Source organism: Canis lupus, chromosome 24 (genome assembly GCF_003254725.2).
Source record: "Canis lupus dingo isolate Sandy chromosome 24, ASM325472v2, whole genome shotgun sequence".
Lineage (NCBI taxonomy): Eukaryota > Metazoa > Chordata > Mammalia > Carnivora > Canidae > Canis > Canis lupus.
The window spans coordinates 21,415,811-21,435,959 of record NC_064266.1 but is presented as its reverse complement, the minus strand read 5'-3'; the positions used below and the strand labels follow the sequence as shown (position 1 = coordinate 21,435,959).

Sequence of the window (20,149 nt, the reverse complement as noted above, 5' to 3'; positions counted from 1 at the left end):
GGGTCCCATCCCCTTTCCGGGCCTCAGTGTCTTCATCTGCCCTACTGGAATCAGGTTTCTGTGTTACTGGGGGATGTGGGAGGATGAAGTGAGGGCACAGAGGAAGATGGAATGAATGTAAGGATTATTCTCTGGGTCAGAGGAGGAAAGGAGTGGAGCCCTCCCCTCCACCTGCCAAACCCACGAGGGCGCAAAGGAAGCAGAGGGAGGAGCTGGGGACCACCCAGGAGAGCAAACAGTCCATCTGTGGGACAGGGGCATGTTGTCAGCAGCTGGGAGGCCCAGCCTGGACTACTCACAGGTCAGAGCCTGTGAAGCAACCACCCAGGCTGCCTGGAGAATTGGGACATTGAGCAGGCTTCTTGCTACTCCTAGGCCCAGTGCAGCTACAGTCCTGTGCCTCTCTGAGCCCCCATCACCATCCTCCCATCCTTAACACCCAGCTCCCTAGACTGTGCCCCTCCCCCCTTTTAACCCACCCTATCCCCACAGCCAAAGAGTGCTTTTACAAAGTAAACCCAATCATGTCCCATATTTGCTCAAAACCTTCCAGTAGCTTCTCACTGACTATGAACAAAATCCAATCCCCTTACCTTAGCCAACAAGTCCTGGCATGATCTGCTGCTCCCACCACCCACCTCCTGCATAGGGGTTTAGAACCTGGCCTCAAAGAGAATCTGCTCAATTAGAGTTCTGGCTTCCTTCCTCATTCATTCATTCAAAAATGTCTATTGACCATCTACTATGGGTCAGGCACTGTTCTAGGCATTTGGGATGTGTCACTGACAAACGAGACAAAGATTCGTGCTCTTGTGGAACTTCTTTTCTAGCAGAGGGAGATTTAACAGTAAATACAAATAAGTTAATTATATAACACATTGGAAAGTGTCAAGTGCTATGAAAAAAGGAGAAAAAAAGCAGAGCAGAGGAAGTTGATCAGAGAACAGGGAGGGGCAGGGTTTGCATTTTTAAATACAGTACAGTGGTCAGGGTAGGTCTCATTGAGAAGGTGAAATTTAAGCCAACACTTGTAGCCAATGAGGGAGAGCAGAGGGGGAGAGAGATGGGAAATGCCTCAGAGGGGCAAGGCAGGCATGCAGGGTCTTGTGGGCCTCAGCAGCAAGGAGTTTGGCTTTTACTGAGTAAGGTGAGGGTTTTGGGGGATTTTGACCTTAGGGAGGGGGAGGCAGAACAGGGAAGGAGAAGAAGAGGAAGCCAAGCAGCCCTTGCAGATGTCATGTGAATGGCAGCTTCCATCCAGCCTGATCCCACAGGGGTACTGTGGAGTGTAAGCTATACCTCAGAATTATCCACCCACACCCACACCAGCATCCCAGGCAGGGAAGGTGGGCTTTCATATCTCTGATAATGGGTCATACCTTAGGGGGAAGGTAGGTCACCTCAGGAGTTTCCAGCAGCCTGCAGGCGGTCCTCCCTAAGGAGAGAAGCAATTACTGGTCACTAAACACACACCCAAAGAGGGTGCACAGTAAAAGGGGATCCTAGCGGAATGGGCACAGCATTCCTCATGTTGGCTCCAGTCCCCAAACACCAAAGTCCCAGCAACCATGTCCCTTTTGGCCTAGCCTTAGGGTGGCTAAAGATTGGGGACATACCCAGTGTGACCAGGCAGGGTTTTTCTGGTTAGGGATCACCCCCACAACTCCCAGACCCTGGCCCATCTCCCAAGCCCCCACCTGAGGCTGCAGAGAGATTCATCCTCTGCAATATTCTGACCATGTGGCAGTCCAGGCTTCCTTCTGGAATTTGAACTAGTTACCCTCGAGTTAACTCTGTTCATCTTTGACTACTTCGGATTTTAGAAAGTTCTGCTTTCATTCCGTAAACATTGGCTGAGCACTCTGTGCCAGGCACCATTCTGAGCTCTAGAGACATAGCAGTTATGGTTTCTGCCCTGGAGCTCATGGCTGGAGAGGGAGATGATTGGAGAAAAAGATAATATTTAAGCACGGAGATCGGGGATGCCCGGGAAGCTGTGTGGGCCCAGAGAAGACTCCTGACCCTTGGGAAGAGGTGACACCAAGCTGATAAGTGGAGGTATACCTTGACACAGGTACAAAGGTGTGGCAGAAAATTAATCCAGGCTAGTGGAGGAATGAGTGCAAAGGCCCTGAGATGACCCCCTTGCCCGCTACCCCCACTGCTACTCCTTGGTGCAATGACCACCCTCTCTTACTTGGATGAGTGTAGCAGCCTCCTCTTGGGTCTCCCACAGAGAGGCAAAGAAGATGGGATATGCAGTCACTAACTCTTCTCTCTTCTTGGTTAAGGGTCACTCCTGCGGGCCTTAGCTCACCAGCATTCCCCCAACTCAACTCACACCCGTGAGCAGAGAGAAGCAGGAAGCCACAGGCCTGTGCACCGTTGTTCACAGGTGACTTCAAGGGAGAGCTTACTGATTTGGGCAGGGCACCTACAGCCCCTTCTATAGAACCATTTGTTTAATGCCCCCTTCTAATGCCCTTTCTGACCTCATCTCCTACTTCTTCCCCTTGCTCATTCTGTTTTACCTACACTGGCCTTGCTATTCTTTCAATTTGCCAAAAGCCTCATCTCAGGTCATTCATATTGGCTGTTCCCTCTGCCTGGAACACTTTCCCTCCAGACATTCACATGGCTTACCCCTCATCTATTCCACATCTCTGCTCCAGTCCATCCTCTTCAGAGAAGCCCTCCCTGCCCACCATATTGCAAATAGCCCTCCATCATTTTTCCTCCACCTTGTCCAGTACTGTTGTTTTCCACAGCATTTGTCCACCTGACCTTTGATATATTTACATGTTCATGTGTTGATCATCTGTCTCTTCTGCCAGACTGGAAGGTTTCTAAGAACAAGGACCAAACAAGGACCATGTCTGGTTTTTGCTCGTGGTGGAATCCCTATAACAAGGTCAGGACAGTCAATATTGTGGAATAGATGATTATAAACATAAGTGAAACATATGACTTTAGGGGCCAGTCACAGTCAGTTTGGGAGCCTACTTCAACCTTTCTCCATCCAGGCCCATTTGGCAGGGGTCAGGGGTCAAGGGTCAGCCTGGTCTGGTCCTCTTTGGGCTCCAGTGTGGAAGAGACCCAGTCCTGAGATTTAGGCCCCGGGGAGTCCTCCTAAGCCCTATTTCTCCTTTGGCAAATGTTCTTTCTTCCTTCATAGGGCCTGTGCCTGCGTTTCTGAACCAGAAGGTGTTTACACAAAACATCTTGGGTTTGGCGACAAATTCACCCTCAGTGAGGAATCCTTAATGAATCTCCTTCTTTCTCTATGCAGGGCAGCTGCAGGGAAAATTAGCTCTGCCTCTAGCACTTGAAGGAAGCCAAAGGCCAGGCAAAGAGGCAGTGCTACTGGGGCTTGTGGGGCCATAATCTGGGGGAGACGGTTTTTTTCAGGGTCCAGAGACAGCTGTGGTATGGAGACCAGAATGCTTCTAGACACACGTTTGCTCCTGACTTTCTGTGTGGCAAAGCATTGCCCTTCTTCTGGCCTGAGCTCGCAGCCATGAAATGGACAGTAATAACCCATCTGTACAAAAATTGTGAAATTCAAGTAAGGCAAGGGATGTGAAAGGGCTTGGTTACCAGAGGGCCTGATGAGAGAATAAAAAAGCTAGAATCAGGGAGGCAGGAGGTCAGAATTCTAGTATCAGGTCTGCTCTTGACTTTGTAAGCTCCTCACTGCTCTCTGGGCCTCAGTGTTTTCAGCTGTGCAATGAGGGGTTTGGGCATGGAGATCTCGAGGGGACCTTCTTGTTCTGAAGGGCAGCCACATTCCGCCTGCCTGCCTCTTCTTGAGGTCCTTCCAAATCCTATGGTTCACACCGATTTGCTTTCTAGCACTTACAGAACTTTTTTTATTTTTTCAACACAGAACTTCTTTTCTGAGCTGAACTGCACATGGTTTTCAGCCCCTTCCGTGGGTCTAGGTCAATTGCTCTGGATATTGGGCCCAAGACAGGGGTTCAATCAATACTGCTGAAAACAGAATTTTAAAAATGATTCCTGCTGGGCACCTGGGTGGCTCAGTGGTTGAGCGTCTGTCTGCCTTTGGCTCAGGTTGTGATCCCAGGGATTGAGTCCCCCATCAAGGTCCAAGCGGGAAGCCTTCCTCTCCCTCTGCCTGTGCCTCTGCTGCTCTCTGTGTGTCTCTCATGAATAAATTAAAAAAAAAAAAAGATTTCTGCCTTCTTCTGATCCCACGGAGAGACAATGAAGGGGATTTTTATTCACTCCCATTTTATAAATTGGCAATGGAAGGTGTCAGAGGTTAAACAGAAGTAACACTGACACGTGGACCTTCTTGGTATTCCTTAAGCAGGGGAAGAATGATTTGTATTACTCCAAAACACTTATCACTGCCTGCCATAGTATATAACTACTTGTTTTGTCATAAATTGTCAGTGTTTCCCATTAGGATGAAGTTGCATGAGGACAGGGACTGTGTTTTGTTCACTGTGGCACCCTCAGAACCTAAAACTGCCTGGCACCTAGCAGGTGCTCAAGAAACAGAGAAAGGGAGGCAGGAGCATTAAGAGGCAGCTCTGCGGACATATCAGATAAAGGACTAGTATCCAAGATCTCTAAAGAACTTATTAAACTCAACACCAAAGAATGATCCAATCATGAAACAATCCAATCATGAAATGGGCAAAAAACATGAACAGAAATTTCACCAAAGAAGACATAGACATGGCCAACAAGCACGTGAGAAAATGCTCTGCATCACCTGCCATCAGGGAAATACAAATCAGAACCACAATGAGATCCCACCTCACACCGGTGAGAATGGGGAAAATTAACAAGACAGGAAACAACAGATGTTGGAGAGGATGTGGAGAAAGGGGAACCCTCTTGCACTGTTAGTGGGAATGTGAACTGGTGCAGCCACTCTGGAAAACTGTGTGGAGGTTCCTCAAAGAGTTAAAAATATACCTGCCCTATGACCCAGCAATAGCGCTGCTGGGGATTTACCCCAAAGATACAGATGCAGTGAAACGCCGGGACACCTGCACCCCGATGTTCATAGCAGCAATGTCCACAATAGCCAAACTGTGGAAGGAGCCTCGGTGTCCATCGAGAGATGAATGGATAAAGAAGCTGTGGTCTATGTATACAATGGAATATTACTCAGCCATTAGAAAGGACGAATCTGACCATTTGCTTCGACGTGGATGGAACTGGAGGGTATTATGCTGAGTGAAATAAGTCAATCGGAGAAGGACAAACATTATATGGTCTCATTCATTCGGGGAATATAAAAATTAGTGAAAGGGAATAAAGGGGAAAGGAGAGAAAATGAGTTAAAATATCAGTGAGGGAGACAGAACATGAAAGACTCCTGACTCTGGGAAACGAACAGGGGGTGGTGGAAGGGGAAGTGGGCAGGGGGGTGGGGGTGACTGGGTGACGGGCACTGAGGGGGGCACTTGACGGGATGAGCGCCAGGTGTTACGCTATACGTTGGCAAATTGAACTCCAATAAAAACATATACAGGGACGCCCGGGTGGCTCAGCGGTTTAGCGCCGGCTTCGGCCCAGGGTGCGATCCTGCAGTCCCGGGATCGAGTCCCACATCGGGCTCCCTGCATGGAGCCTGCTTCTCCCTCTGCCTGTGTCTCTGCCTCTCTCTCTGTCTCTCATGAATAAATAAATAAAATCTTAAAAAAAAAAATATATATATATATATAAAAAAGAGGCAGCTCCGCGGCCCACGCCCTCTGAGTCTGCAGGGGGCGCTCCAGCCCCGCCCCCAAGGCTAGGCCCCGCCTCTCGCGTCCCCAGGGCGCCCGGGTGTTAGCGCCTGCGCACCACTCTTCTTTTAATTGCGCGTGCGCGCCGGAAGGCCTGGCCGTGCGCTTGCGCAGCCGAAGCCGAGCCCTACCGGCGTTGGAGCTGGGCTCGCTCCCCGGTCCGGGCTGAGTCGGAGCTGGCGGGCCCCATGCTGTCCCCCGAAGCGGAGCGGGTGCTGCGGTACCTGGTGGAGGTGGAGGAGCTCGCCGAGGCGGTGCTGGCGGACAAGCGGCAGGTGGGAGGCTCCTCCGCGGCCCGGGGCCAGGGCTCGGCGGTCGGGGCCTGGCGGCTGGCGCCGTAGGGCCGCGCGCCGGGCCCGGAATCCCGCGGTGGCGCTGGCTGGCCGTGGGCTCCCGACCGTGACCTCGGACCTGGGGCGGCGGGGAGGGAGGGAGGGAGGGCCGACACCTGGCCCGGCGCTGCGCCTCACGCACGTATTAGGAGCGCCTGCTTGGTGCCACGGATCCCTGTCTCCGTCCCCCTCCGGATCCCGAGCCGTTATCTCTTTGGGTAACGGCTCAACACCTTTTTCAAAATGCAGTTCCTCCTCCTCCTCCCCCCTCCCCTGCCTCCCCTGCCCCCCCTGCCCCCCCGACCGTGGGTGCACTGTCTTCGCCAAGGTTCTCGGGAGGAGAGGAAAGGGGGCCTGAGCAGTTTTGACGTTGGGCAGGTGGGGACGCCTTGTGCTAATTTAAGTGCTAAGTGTTTGGAGGGAGTTAATGGGGGAAGGGAGGAGGATGTAATTGGATCTGGGCTTTAAAAAGATTTCCTCTGGCTGCGGGGTGGAGCACAGAGCCTAGAAGGGTAAGGGACATGTGAGGGGCCACTGCCGGGGTTCAGGCAAGGAGTGGGTTTGGGCCAGGGTGGTGGTGAAGGAGACAAGTGCGTGGGTCTGAGGTATCTTTTGGAGTTGGATTTAGTAGGTCTTAATGATAGTTACATATGGGGGTGAGGGAGGAGGAGGAGTGAAGAATGATTCATGGCTCCTCATCTCCAGTTAGAATAATTGGATGATTGGTCGGATATTTACTGAGAAGGGGAAGACTTGGGTAAGTGCCCATTAAACACTGCATCAGGGTGTGCGGGATGATGATAACGTGGTGGTTAAAATGTCTCAAGCACTTACTGTGTGTCAAATACTATGCTATCTCATTTGATTCCTGGCTCAGTAACCTGTGAGGCAGGTGCTATTCATATCTCCATTTCCCAGAAGGTGATGTTACACAGCTCGCCAGCGTTCTCAAGAAACCGCACTGCCTCCTCACTTCCATAGCAGCTTCTGTGTTGGTGCCATCTCTGTGCCCCCCACCCCTGCCATTGCAGTCTAGTATTTTTGGGCTTCTTGTGATACTAGGTCAGCATCAGCCGGAGGAACTAGTCCAGGGGGAGGTTTCTCCTCTCTTGGAGATTCTGAAATGCCCTGAAGCTTGAGCATTAGCACTTCAGTGGATTCCCCAGCACCTTCTGGGGAGAAGGGGGAGGGCCCCTGCACAGAGCATTGTCTTTAAGGACCTGGATACAGAATAGGGGAAGATGTACATTTACACATCAGTGTGTTTTAGGCACGACATTGGAAGAAACTCAGGAATGAGTTTGTCTCTATTGGGTTTTAACAGCCCCTGGTCTGTTGGGAGGTGATGGTTTGGGGCAAGAGGGAGCTGAGTTCCCTCCTGCCCATGTGCTTTGCAGATTGTGGACCTGGACACCAAAAGAAATCAGAACCGGGAGGGCCTACGAGCCCTGCAGAAGGATCTCAGCCTCTCTGGTAAGTCAAGGTTTCAGTCATGCAGTCCTGGGGGCCTGTTCTGTTTTTCTTGTAAGGCTTTCAATTTATCCCTGATAGGGACAAAAAGCCACAGTTGTGTGACACAGCCTATGGAGATGAGGGAGAAAATGTTGGAGGTCTGATACAGAGTGGTTTCAGCTGCTCATCTCCATGACAGGGGTGGGGTGTGGGGGGGGGTGTTAGTTGCTGGCTCATTGATGGCACGAGGAAGGTGCTAGGGTGAGGTGTGCTCTTACAAATAAAACTACATAATACTTAGTTGGAAGTTTTTTGTTTTTGTTTTCTTAATTGGAAGTTGTAAGCAAGCTGAGGAAGAAACTGGACAGAAAAAAAAAAGGGAACTGGACATGGGGTGGGTGTTGGAGGAAGGGTTTGAGGGCTCTAGTTGAGGCCAGGTGGGTATGACCAAGTAAGGGGACGGGTATCATAATGAAGGTTACAGTGGTCATAATGAAGAACTTTGGGGGGAGATGTGCAGGGCCTACGCCTCACTTTCTTCAGGTCTCTGCCCAAATGTCACATAATCAGTGAGGCTTTGTTGGACCATCTGTTAAAGTCAAGGTTGTCTTGTACTCTGGCATTCCCCACCCCCTTACCCTGCTTTATTTTTCTCCAGAGTATTTAGCCTTATCAGGGTCTGACAAATCATATCTTGGCTTATTTATTCCTTCTCCTCCACTATGTCATAAGCTCTATGAGGGCAGAAACTTTGTCTTGTTCTGCTGTGTTCTCAGTATCTTAAACAATGCTTGCCAGAGAGTAGGTGCTTAAAATATTTGTTCAAAGAGTGACCATTTGCCATTTCAGAAGATGTGATGGTTTGCTTCGGGAACATGTTTATCAAGATGCCTCACCCTCAAACGAAGGAAATGATTGAGAAAGGTAAGGCTTTCTGGGGATGGTTCAGGGACGTGTCCCACATAGCATTAGTCTTAACCTAGAACTGAGAATCAGGCTTTGGACCATTTGATGAGAGGCAGCGCTCAGACAAATGTGGGTTTTAATTCCTGCTTTGCCACTCTGAGTTATTTCCTTATCTCTGAAGGAGGGGATGCATCTCCAGAGCATAGTTGTTGTGAAATTGAGCTAAAACTGTATGTGTACTTAGCCTAGTGCTTGTTTAGCAGTGAGGAACGAGCTGGACCACAGATAAAGAAAACCCAAGTGGAGGCTTAAAGAAATACAGTTTTGTTTTTCTTGTTAGTAGTTGTCCAAAGGTGGGCAGTCTAAGACTGGCACTGAGATCCAGCAAGGTCACCCTCATGTATTCTCATAGTGGCTGTGTCATCTCAGGCCTCATGTCCATAGGCCAGGCTGCAGGAGCAACAGAGGGCTTTCCATACATGGCCTTGCTTTCTATTTCAAAATAATGCTGTCGTCCTCAGAGACTTTTGACATCTCATTGGCCAGAACTAAGTCATGTGGCCACCATAGCTGCAAGGGAGCCTGGCAGAGGCACTTTTACTTTTCACATCCCCTGCCATAGAGATTGCACTGAAAATGGAGGTTTGAGGAGAGTGAGCCTCTAGAGTGTGCCACAGCCTGGGTACTTAGCATGTTACTCAAATCTTCGCAGGCATGATCCTGGGGGCTCTTTGGAGGAGCATCATAAAAGTACAAAAGGGAGGGTACAGATGGGTCCTTGGCTGGAAAAACGAAAGATTATGCATATTCCCCCATCAAAAATGTATGTGCCAAGAGGACCAGCAAGTTCGCCTCTGTCCCTGAAGGCAGAGGCTCCCTATCCCTGTTGAAATAAAATTATAGCAAAGGAGACTAGATCACCTTAGAGAAGTTTCCACCTTCCTGTTGAAAAAATACACACTACTGTTATGACTATAAAATTAAGAGTCGTCATTGCACTTGGGTGGTGGGCTGCTGGCCACTCAGGTTCTCAGCTGTCTTGGCCCACAGTTGTGGGTTGTTGCCATACCTAGAAGGATTCTGAGATATTATCATCACCAGTTCTTAGGGGTTGATGCAAGTTAAATAAGCTTGTAAGAGACTAGCGTTGCTCATTTACCATGAGTACTAGAACCATTGCCCAGGCCAGAGGGCTCGGCTGCTCAGAGCTTCTCTCCATCAGAAAGAATGAAAATCTGTGGAGAAGACCAACTAGCCAGCACTACACTCATGAGCAGGTGAAGTCAGGTGACATTAGGCAGTTGCATCACCAAGCTTTGTAGCCTGTACTTCCTATAGTGCAGTTTGCCTTCAGATGTGATCCATCTGGGCAAGATAACCTTTTCTGTTCACCACAGTTAATTAGATTAAGCTTGAGCACCTGATTTGCCCATTGATTCAGATCACATGTTACTATGGTCATGTTGCTTAAAAACTGCTTAGGTTTTTGATGGACTTAGGTTTGTAAGATTCCTTAGCCACACTTTGTCCAATCATCTTGGATGTGCTGAGTCTAGGTTCTTCATTCTGGTCTGATGGTTCTGTTTTCTGGAATTTCACTGTGGGAGGGGGTCCTAAAGTCCAGATATTGCCTTCTCCACCTATGAGCAGCCCAGGGTACATTGCATAATGAAAACAGGTCACTGGATGGAGAGGCAGGGTGCTCAGTTCTGCCTGGACTCACTCAGCCGCCTTGGGCAGACCACCTCCCTTTCTCTAGCCCTTTAGTTCCTTCCTCAGTTGGTCTCTGAAGTCCCCTTCTTCTCGAATGCCAGGAGCCCTTGCTTTCAAGGAGGCTAGGAGAAGCTGACTTCCCCAGCTGCCTTTGGTCAGTGTGTCTGTAGTATAACCCCATCCGGTGCCCACCTCATTTTTTTCAGATCAGGATCATCTGGATAAAGAAATAGAGAAACTCCGGAAACAACTTAAAGTGAAGGTCAACCGCCTCTTTGAGGCCCAAGGTATGGGCCTGGAGGGAACTGGAAGCCGGGCTGGGAGAGAACTGTCAATGTCAGCATGGACTTTGCAGAGCAGGGGTGGGAGGCCTTCCCAGGTAGGCGGGCGAGGGCCTAGGCAGCATGTGAGCCGCACAGAGGCTATTGGCAGGCCCAGAGATGGAATGGACAAGGTTTATGGGGTCTTATTCCTCTCACGAGTCTTTTTCCAGCCATAAGGGGAACAGTCTGGGGTATCTCACATTATATCCTGGGCGTGGTATAGGAACCAGAACAGTTCTGTCTGAGGGGAACAGAGAGGGCCTCAGTCAGATGGTCAAGGTCAGAGCTGAACTTCTGGGTAAAGCTAACCACTCCAGATTGGTCACAGGTTTGGCAGAAATTGGTAGGGTTTCTGGGCAGCAGTATCATGGCTCTGCAGGTTTTCGGTGACTCATGTGCCCTGTCCAACGCATTGCAGAATTTGAGGCCCTCCCCCGCTAGATCTTGGGCCAAGTGTTTGGCACATGAATGCAGCATAAACCCCTTTCCTGGGCCTGACTCCAGAGCCAGCAGGAGGTTGGACAACAGGAGGCCCAACTTGCTGATGATTGTTTTCTCCCCCTAGGCAAGCCAGAGCTGAAGGGTTTTAACCTGAGCCCCCTCAACCAGGATGAACTTAAAGCTCTGAAGATCATCTTAAAAGGATGAAACTCAAAAACCAAAATGAGGGATCTAAGACAGCATCCCCCCTGAGGTCATGGCGGACCCAGGACTCTCCAACTTTGTAACCTGCAAGGACATGAACTACTCTGCTAGGAGATAGGCATCAGGAGTCTGAGCATGAGAAGCCTCTGTCTGTGGGGATTGGCTGCTCTGTGATGGCAGGAGGGAGCCCTCAGCCTGCCAGTGTCTGTTGGGTCTGGCCACTGGAGTTGGATGGACACAAGACCCATTGATAGGTCCTGGCAGCCACCAGTGGTGGGTGGGGGCAGTGCTTGGGGGTGTGAGAATGACCGAAACAGGCACTTATAACAAGAGCCTGCTGTTCACATGGGCCCCTGGCAGTGGCGGGGGAGTGACGGGGAGCATGATTCCTGCATTCCTTTCAGGAAGAGAGGCATTCTCAAACATCATGTAATGGACTTGGAATAAAGCAGGAGGCTCACAGGTAGGTGGTTTCTGAAAGGATAGAATCTTGGTGCTCCATCGTTCACCACAGCCATCTGTGGGGCAGACATACCATTCCCCACCACTGCCTCCACTTTGGCCCCTTTTTTTCTGCTTGCCCCTGAGATGGAGCCCAGAGTGGGTGCTGCTTATCAAACTCCTGCACTTGCTGTTTAGTCAGGAAAGCCTTACAGAGTTCTGTACTGGGGGTGGAAGAGGGAGCTGCCTCTTCATGAGGCCCTCCACCACCTCTGAAGGCTGGGCCTGGCCAGCACCACTCAGTTCCCGCCTGCCCTCAGTGGTCTCGGATCTTGGTGTGAATGTGCTGTGAGGACAGCACCATCTCTTTAATGTTCATTGAGGGCTTAATAAATGTTTCCTAAATGAATGAACAGGAGCTTCTGTTCTTTACCTATTCTCATTCTTAATGGAGGGCACACTGCCTCAAGCACACCACCTACAAAGGGGCAGTGGCTCCTGCTGGGAAATGATAGCAGGATTAGATAGGCAGTAACAGTGATGGCGGCAGAATGGAGAGCACGTGCCTCACCTGGGTCCCCTCACCCCACTTGGCTCCAACCCATAATTATATGGAAACACAAGCTGGTATGGCCAGATCTTAACATTTGTTTTCAGAGAAGCTAGAAATTTGGATTTTTAAGTTGAATCTTTTCTGTCTTTTAAATATTGCTAATGCAGACATTTTTAAAGACTTGGGTGTTGGCCAAACAGAATACCTGACATAAGCCAAATTTGACCCATGCCTATGATTTTACATCTTCAGTTTTTAAAGTAGAAGTAGCATGTGTTTTCCCCATGATGACCCTAAAGTGGGCAGGTGGAATTGGAAGCTAGATGTCTGCCCATAGTAGATTAGTTAAACGAACTGATAGCTGCAGACAGTGGAGTACAGTACATATATCAAGAATAAGGAAGCTCTCTGAGCACTGACTAAGAACAAGTTCCAAAATGTAGTGAGAAATGAAAGTGGACAAATGGGAGTCTAAAACCAGTAATTAGTGTGCAAACACTGCATGATCCCACCCAAAACAAACTCCAGGGCTGGAGCATGAGAGTGAAGAGGACATATCCATGTTGTATGTATTTTTAAATAAAAATGTAGGGAGTAGGGAGCTGCAGCATTCACCCTGGTAGCTGCTGTATGGGTTGTGTGCCTGGCTCCTGATTTGTATCTGAATATTGCCCTTGCCTGTCTGGCAGTGTGGTTGCTAGGCCAAGGGAGAGCCAATCACCTTGGCTGTCCTGGAAATGAGGAACCTGTGTTGGGCTGTCTGCCCTTGCCTCAGTCACAAGGATAGAAATCCCCACGCTCTGGAGGCAAGAGACCCCAGAGTGACCTGGCTTCTGGCCTTCCCAAGGCTGGCTGGTTCACGTCTTGGGTTTGCCAGTATTGTACCTTCCAAAAACCCTTCCCTTCCCTAGGCAGTCAAGATCTGCCTGTCTTGCAGCAGGGATAAATGTAACAATCGGCCTGGGGTTCCATAGTAGGTCCCTGTGGAGTTTGCCCATAGCCTGCTCTCTTGCAATCTTTCTTAAACCTAGAGGAGGCTTAGAAAATGCAGAACTTGTACTTGCATCCAACTCTCCAAGCCATCTTCTTGCCTGCCAGGCCAAGGCTTTCTGTTTAAAAAGCTCAGCTCCCAGCCTGAAACAAGAAGGTGCAGAGAGGCACCTCCATCACCCAGCTGACTTCCCCATAAGTATATGTTTGTAGAGACCTCGCTAAGCAGCTCAGCCTTCCTTATCTTTACCTTGTCCCATCTGAGAAATTGGGGATTCTCCATTTCTCCTGCTTGGGAGTTTCAAGGAGAGAAAGGTGTATTTAGGGCTCACCCCTTCCCCAGAGCCCAATAAACAGTCTAATGACTGCACACCTTAAGACCAGTTCCCTAGTCTCTGAACCCTTGCTTCTGCAGGATCATTTTAGCACTGACCTTGGAGACATCAAAGGGTCAAACCCAGGAGGACTTGGTGTCAGCAAACAGCATCCCCTGAACCAGACCCAGTGCGCAGTGACTCCCAAGTAAGGCCTGTGCTTATTTATTGGATGTGGTCTCTGGGGTAGCAGGGCTTGCAGCTGTCCTCCCTGGGCCTGATCGCCAAGCCAGTCCTGCAAGGCTAAAGCACACCCATTCCCAGGGACTGGCTGTCTCCCAGCACAAGGTGCCCAGGGTGGGGCTGGGGTCTCCAGGGGGCCCAGAATGAGCAGTGACCAGCGTACCACAGGCCGCTGAGTCCGCAAAGCTGCTGCCAGGCCAGAGGAGGGGAGGCAAGGGCTCCAGGTCGCCGGCCATGGTGCTGGAAACGGGTAGGCAAGGACTGCAGGGCACCTTCCTGGGGTCGCTGTCCTCCCTGCATCTGGGAACTAACTGGAGGCTTTCTTCTGGCTCTGAAGGGAGCGGAACAGCTGCCTCAGCTGATTGCTACGGTCGTTGATGCACCCTGGAAGGGAAGTGGAGTGTTGGTTGGGATGGCCTTGGGGTGGGTGGGGGGAACACTGTGCTCCCACTACCAGGAGGGAGGGTCTGCGCATCCCTGATGGTTTGCGTCCTGACTCTACTCCATGGCCTTCAGGCAGGTATTTTACCCGCTTCCAGCTTACCAGGATACCTGCTTTCTGGGGTGAATATAAGGATCACCAAAAAAAAGTGACATTCACTTTGGCTTACTTTGACCGAGATGCCAAATCGATTCACAGGAATGATGTGTAGAAGAGACTGCGGCTCGGAGAGGTTAAAAAAAAAAAGTGCTCCAAATCACTCCACAAGTAGCAGAACTGAGACTTGAACCCAGGCTATGTAGCGCCAGAGGCCAAGCTCTTAACCACTGCTCCACACAACCTTCCTCTTGGCTTTGCTCACTGGTCATGCGTCACAAGCTAGCACGGTGCGTGGTACCTAATAGGTTAGGTGTTAGCTTCCTTCTCTGTGCAACTCCATAGGGGAGCCACAAGTGGTTAAGAGAGAAAATTTCTCCACGAGCGGCCCCTCCACCCCTGGAAGTGTCCCAGGCAGTCCCTGCTTAAGAGGCCAACACAAGCTTCTGAGCTGCCTCCTCTCCTAGCACATTCACGGTGTCCCCTACTTCGTGTGTGTTCTCACGAATGGCCTGTAAGATAGCTCCGTGGTCATTTAGTTGGGCCAGACACACTGATGCACTCAGAAATGCTGGTTGAATGACTGGATCTCTGTGGCCACAACTATACAGACCTGGATGCATATGCCATCTTTCTCAACACCTCTGAGCCCCAGACCTGCCTCCTAGGCACTCACTGGCATCAAGGCTCCACCCAGCTGAGGCCCACTCTAAGTGTTCCAGGGTTTTCCAAAGTGAGTTCCATGGAACCCTAACTTTAATTGGTTCTTTCATAAGTCCCAAATCTTCATGTCCAATGCAAACCCCTTCTTACAGTTCTAGACTCATCTCTGAGTTACATGCTAGTTTTTTTTCACCCAGAAACCCCTGGACCCCTCCCTAACTCATTTCATCGATGCTCTTCCCACCCCAACTAGCTTCTCCTACTCACTACCATCTATCCAGACACTCGAATGGAGCCTTGGGGATTATTTTAGAGACTTCTAAGGCAGTGACTGTCAACCTAGGCTGTGCTTTAGAGTCAGCTGGGACCTTTCAGAAAGACTAATGGCCAGACCAACTGTATCTTTACCTTCGGCAGGCATTAGTATTTTTGAAAGCTCCTGTAGAATTCCTATAGCAGCCAAGATGGAGGCTACATCTTTGCAACTCCAACTGGGTCCAGAGACCAGCAGCATATCTGAGGCCAATGATTGGCAAAGATGGCTGCAACGATTCCTTCCGTTCCTCTATGCACACATCTCTGCAAGGTGCTTTGCTGCACCTCCATCTGGAAGTGGGGTCCATTTCCTTGCCCTGTGAATCTGGGCTGGAGCAGCTTTGACAAACAGATTTTAGCGGAATGACACTACACTGAGGGATTGTGAGCCTCACCCTCAAGAGACTTCACTAGGACTTCTCTCATCTTCTCAGAACCCTGAGACTACCATGTGGAAGCCAGAGCTGGACTGCTGGAGGACAAGTGGCCGCCTTGAAAGACAGGCCCAGTTGCCAGCCAGTATCAACCACCACACATGAACGAGGCTATTCTAGGCCATTGTGTCTCAGTGAATCTGCTGGGGGCCTGCAGCCCTAGGAGCAACCCCAGGCAAGAACTGAAGAATCAGCAAATAAGACAGTAGTTGTTTAAAACCTCTGGGTTTGGGGAGGGTTGGTTTTGTTATATAGCAATAGTTAAATAATAGAGCATCATGGGAGCTTATTAGAAATGCAGAATCTTAAGCCCCCACTCCAGACCTACTGAATCATAATCTGCACTTTAACAAGATTTCCAGGTGATTATTTGCACATTAAAGCTTGAGAGCACTGGATAGGCCTCTTTCAAAATACAACGTGGCAAACCTAGGGAATCTGCTGGACAAAAGTCTTTCATAAATCCCCTCTCCACCTTCCTCAAGCAAATTACTTGATATCCCAGGCTTCCTTGCAGTTGAGGTGGCCACGTGACCCAGTTCTTGCCAGTATGGTGTTAGCCCTGGGAGGGTTTCCCATTTGGAATAGAGTCAAAACTTGGAGAAAAAGCTTTGGCCCTTGGGCCTTTCTGCTTCTTCCTGCCTGGGACAAGGACACAGTGTCTGGGGTTGGAGCAGCCATCTTGCAACCATGAGGCAACAAGCATGAGCACCAAGGCAACCTGCTAAGTGTGGCAAAGTGGAAAGAGGAAAGGGTCTCTGCCAGCATCTTACATATATTGTGTCAGCCCTGCCGAGCCTACCCCAAGACTTCCTGTGGCTCAAGACAGATCATTCCCTCATTGTGTAACTCTTAGTTGGCTTTTCAGTTGCTTGTAGCCTAACTCAATCCTAAAACACTAAACCACAAAAAAGATTTAAAACTTTTCAGGGACGCCTGAGTGGCTCAGCGGTTGGGTGTCTGCCTTCGGCTCAGGGCATGATCCCAGAGTCCCAGGATCGAGTTGCATCGGGCTCCTTGCATGGAGCCTGCTTCTCCTCCCTCTATGTCTCTGCCTCTCACTCTGTGTCTCTCATGAATAGATGAATAACACCTTTTAAAAATAACCAACTTCTTTCCATAAAAAAAGCCACAAATAAAATTTAAAAAGCAAATAACGACTTCAGGAAAATATCCTAAGTTTGACAGATGGGTAATATCAATCTATTAATATCCAAGGCCTTTATAGATTCAGCCCACTGAAAAATACATAAAGTATGGTCAGCTTATGAAAGAAGAAATGCAAATTGAATAATCTGAAACCTCATCAGTAATCAGTGGAATATATTAAACAAATCAGAACTTTTTTGCCTATCAAGTTGACAAAGGTTTTTTTTTTTTTTTTCTTTCTTCTTTAACTCAGAACAGGCAGATTTGTGTGTAATCTTTCTAGAAGTCCATCCCTCTGACCCAGTAATTCTACTTCTAGGAATCTGTCCTAAAGAAACAGCCAGAATTTCAGCTGAGCTTTATGTGAGAGGATGTTCATCATGGCATGGCGTTATTTATAAAAGTAAAAAATCGGAATCCTCCCAAATGGTCAATTATAAGAAATGGGTTTAGTAAGGTTGGCACATATACAAGCTGGGATATTTTACAGCCCTGTAGTAATTTTGCTTTTAACTGTGCTAAGAGACAGGATTTTCTAGCGATCAAGCATTCAGGCTTTCGAGTAAGAGAGATTAGGGTTCAAGGTCTGGCTCACCACTTAGAACTGGGACCCTCAGCAAGTTATATAACATCTGGAGACCATTTCCCCATCTGTAAAATGACAGAAGCTGCCTAAAGATGAAATAACGTATGTAAAATATTTAGCTCGGACCTGGCCAAAAAGTGTTTCCAGAAGAGAGCCTCTTAATATTGTTGAATGACATAGAATATGCTACGTGGAAAAGTGTGACTCAAAACTCCAGCCCAATGCCAATTTTGTAAAAAAGTGTGAATATATGCATTTTTGAAAAACTGGAAGGAAATACAACAGATTGTTAAAGTTGGTTATGTCTGGATGGTTTATTTCCTTTTAGTTTTCAAATATCCTACAGTAAGTGAATACTTTTTATAATCAAGAAAATGTTTCACTTTTTAAAAACCAAGTTTAAAGTCAAGCCCTGAATTTCTCTTAACATAGTTTGCATTTCTGGGGGGGTTGTTTTCCACTAAGCCTTTTGAAATCTACCTCCTGACAGATTAATAATATTTCTTGCTACGTACCAGGTGGTGTTCTAGGCATATATTGAGATTACAAACCTCTTAATCTCCATTCTACAGATGAGGAACAGATAGGTTAAGTCCCTTGCCCAAGGCCACACAGCTGGTAAATTGTAGATCAAATCAAAACAGTCTAACCACTGTGCCAAGCTGTCTCCTAGGCTACCTGGCCTCTCTCGTGACATCCCTGGTGCCCATTCCCCACCTGGCCCCACATACCGAGGTGTGTGTTGGTCACAAAGTTCCCCATCCCCGACAGGTCAGGAGTCCCCTCTTCTCTGCTGACAGGGCCATCATTCCACATGAGGTCAAAGCCTCCCACTCGCTTCTCCCTTCCTGTGAGCCTGGACAGGCAGGAGATACAAGGGGATAATGAAGGCACACATGTGGAGCCCTAACACCGCAGCCAGGCACCTGCTCCCTCCCTGCCCCCTACTGGTGCCCTGCTGTCACTAGTCCTCTGGCCCACCCATTTCCTGGGGCACAAGCAGGAGGCAGAGGGCCATCTCCCACGTTGTCCCCAGGCTTCCACCCCTGCTCTCGGTAACATGAACCCATTAAGAGTCTGCTGTCCTTCCTGGACCATTAACTCTAGAAAAGCAGGGACTAGGTCTGTTGTGTCCTTTACTGGGTCCCCAGGGTGTGGCACAGATCCTGGCACACAGTAGGGGCTCGGATGTTTGTCAAATGAAGAAGTGATGGTAGATCTAGAGGACACTGGAGGTTCTGCTTGCTTAGCACTCGGCTTCTAGCCTTGGCTTTTCTTCTGAGAACTCATCTCCCTTCTCTCACTCACTTGGCTCAGGTGGGGCTGACCCCGCCCTGCTGGGGGGTGGGCACAAGATCTAGGCCCAGATAATCAGAGTTACAATGACTGGTTCAGAGGTGGGCATAGGACACAATCCTCACCCATGAGAGTTAGCCCTCAAACTTTGCTGGAATAATCGGGAACAGGTGACCCACAGGAAAGAGGCGGAGGGTGGGGAGGAAGAGGGAGAAAGGGAGACACTGAGAGGGCACACAGACCGACCAATGCTGACTGAGTGCCTGGATTAGGCCTTTCCTGAAGTCAGGCCCTGGGTCTTCCCGTGACATACACCATGTTACGACAATATACAGTCTCTTACTGAACACTTACTGTGAGTTATGCACTTTACAATAAATATTCTTGGTAAATCAATTTTATGATCTTGAGAGGTAAATGTGATGTTTCCCATTTTACAGACGAGGAAACTGAGGCTCAAACACACAGAGTCCAGCGTCTCATGGCCAGGAAGTGTCCAGGAAACCCCATTGGGCTGAATGTCAGAAGGCTGTAGTTGGTCCTGCTCTGCCCCGAAAGGGCCGAGTCCTTAGATCAGGATCTAACCCTAGGTGGACATCTCTGTTTGTCCATCTATAAAATGGCAAGCAGGCCTGAGCCAACTCCAAGTGCCACTCAAGCACCAGCATTCTGAGTTCTCTATCTTCCTTGGGGGGAGCCCTGACTGTCCCATACGGGGGTGCCTGAGCATGGCTGCCCGCCCTCACCTGGCCTCCATGTCTACGACATGCAGGGTGTCTTCCAGGAGGCAGGTCTTGAGCTCGTAGTCCTCCTGGCTGCTGGCTGTCAGCGATGGGGACGCGTTGACCTCTAGGAGCCACCTGGAGAAGGAGGGTAACGGAGGGCTTCAGGTTCCCTGGTCCGTGGGGGCCCTGGAACTTCACTGAGAGCCTACATGCAGTGCCTGGGCCCAATTCAACCAAGGTCACTCTTTCCATTTCCCCAGGAGAAGAGGCTTCAGTGGCTAAAACTTTTTGAAAATAATTGTTACAAACTCGAAACCCCCACCGGGACCAGGTGGTACCTGAGGCAAGCTTGCGGGGGCAGGATGATCTTGGCGCCCTCGTATTGCTCTCCCTTCTCCCAATAGAGCTGTGAGTACAAGACAAATTTCCCTTTCCTAGGAAGGGCAAGTGCCTGGCCGCTGGCGGTGGCAGGAGCAGGTGGGCTGGGAAGAGCCCACCACGGGAAGCGCTTGCTGCCACGGCCCCCAAGGAGACTGCTGCCAGGCAGAAGTGTGAGCCCAGGGTCGGGAGACCCTCTTAGTTTTCCAGACTGTTGTGTAAATGTCTCCCTGTTTTTAGAGACTGTCAATGAACTTCGATAAAAAACAATCTGAAGTCCAAACTCAAAGTGTCTGCGGGTCAAAAGCAGCCCAAGGGCCTCCAGCTTGCAAACTCTGGTTCTGTGCAACGCAGTCATTTATAGACAAGAACCTGGGGCCCCAGAGCG

The 20,149-nt window shown here is 49.5% G+C and overlaps 2 protein-coding genes across 11 annotated transcripts in view; one reads left to right on the top strand and one right to left on the bottom strand.

Annotated features, from left to right (window-relative positions):
• The window catches only part of TTLL9 (tubulin tyrosine ligase like 9), a 70,910-nt gene that overhangs the window by 9,247 nt on the left and 41,514 nt on the right, over positions 1-20,149 (bottom strand). For 8 of the 10 annotated variants that reach the window (XM_049100216.1, XM_049100214.1, XM_049100212.1 and 5 more), the window contains 3 exons: positions 19,405-19,518; positions 18,094-18,218; positions 1,380-1,435 (listed from right to left, as the gene is read on the bottom strand). In XM_049100216.1, coding sequence (XP_048956173.1) covers positions 1,380-1,435; positions 18,094-18,218; positions 19,405-19,518 — 295 coding nt within the window. Of the gene's footprint in view, positions 1-1,379; positions 1,436-13,643; positions 14,062-18,093; positions 18,219-19,404; positions 19,519-20,149 lie in introns of those variants that run through there. The other 2 variants (XM_025469649.3, XM_025469655.3) reach the window with 1 other exon arrangement.
• On the top strand, positions 5,847-11,986 carry PDRG1 (p53 and DNA damage regulated 1). Its single transcript, XM_025469662.2, has 5 exons — positions 5,847-6,040; positions 7,495-7,570; positions 8,399-8,473; positions 10,375-10,455; positions 11,057-11,986. The coding sequence occupies exons 1-5, from the start codon at positions 5,954-5,956 to the stop codon at positions 11,137-11,139; spliced, it is 402 nt and encodes a 133-aa protein (XP_025325447.1). The 5' UTR covers positions 5,847-5,953; the 3' UTR covers positions 11,140-11,986.

What these genes read in the sequence shown, in the direction of transcription:
- PDRG1 (XM_025469662.2), top strand. Translation starts at nt 5,954, where the DNA reads ATGCTGTCCCCCGAAGCGGAGCGGGTGCTGCGGTACCTGGTGGAGGTG. An exon ending in GAAGGAAATGATTGAGAAAG is followed by an intron (nt 8,474 to 10,374) that starts GTAAGGCTTTCT and finishes CATTTTTTTCAG; the next exon opens with ATCAGGATCATCTGGATAAA. An exon ending in CCGCCTCTTTGAGGCCCAAG is followed by an intron (nt 10,456 to 11,056) that starts GTATGGGCCTGG and finishes TTCTCCCCCTAG; the next exon opens with GCAAGCCAGAGCTGAAGGGT.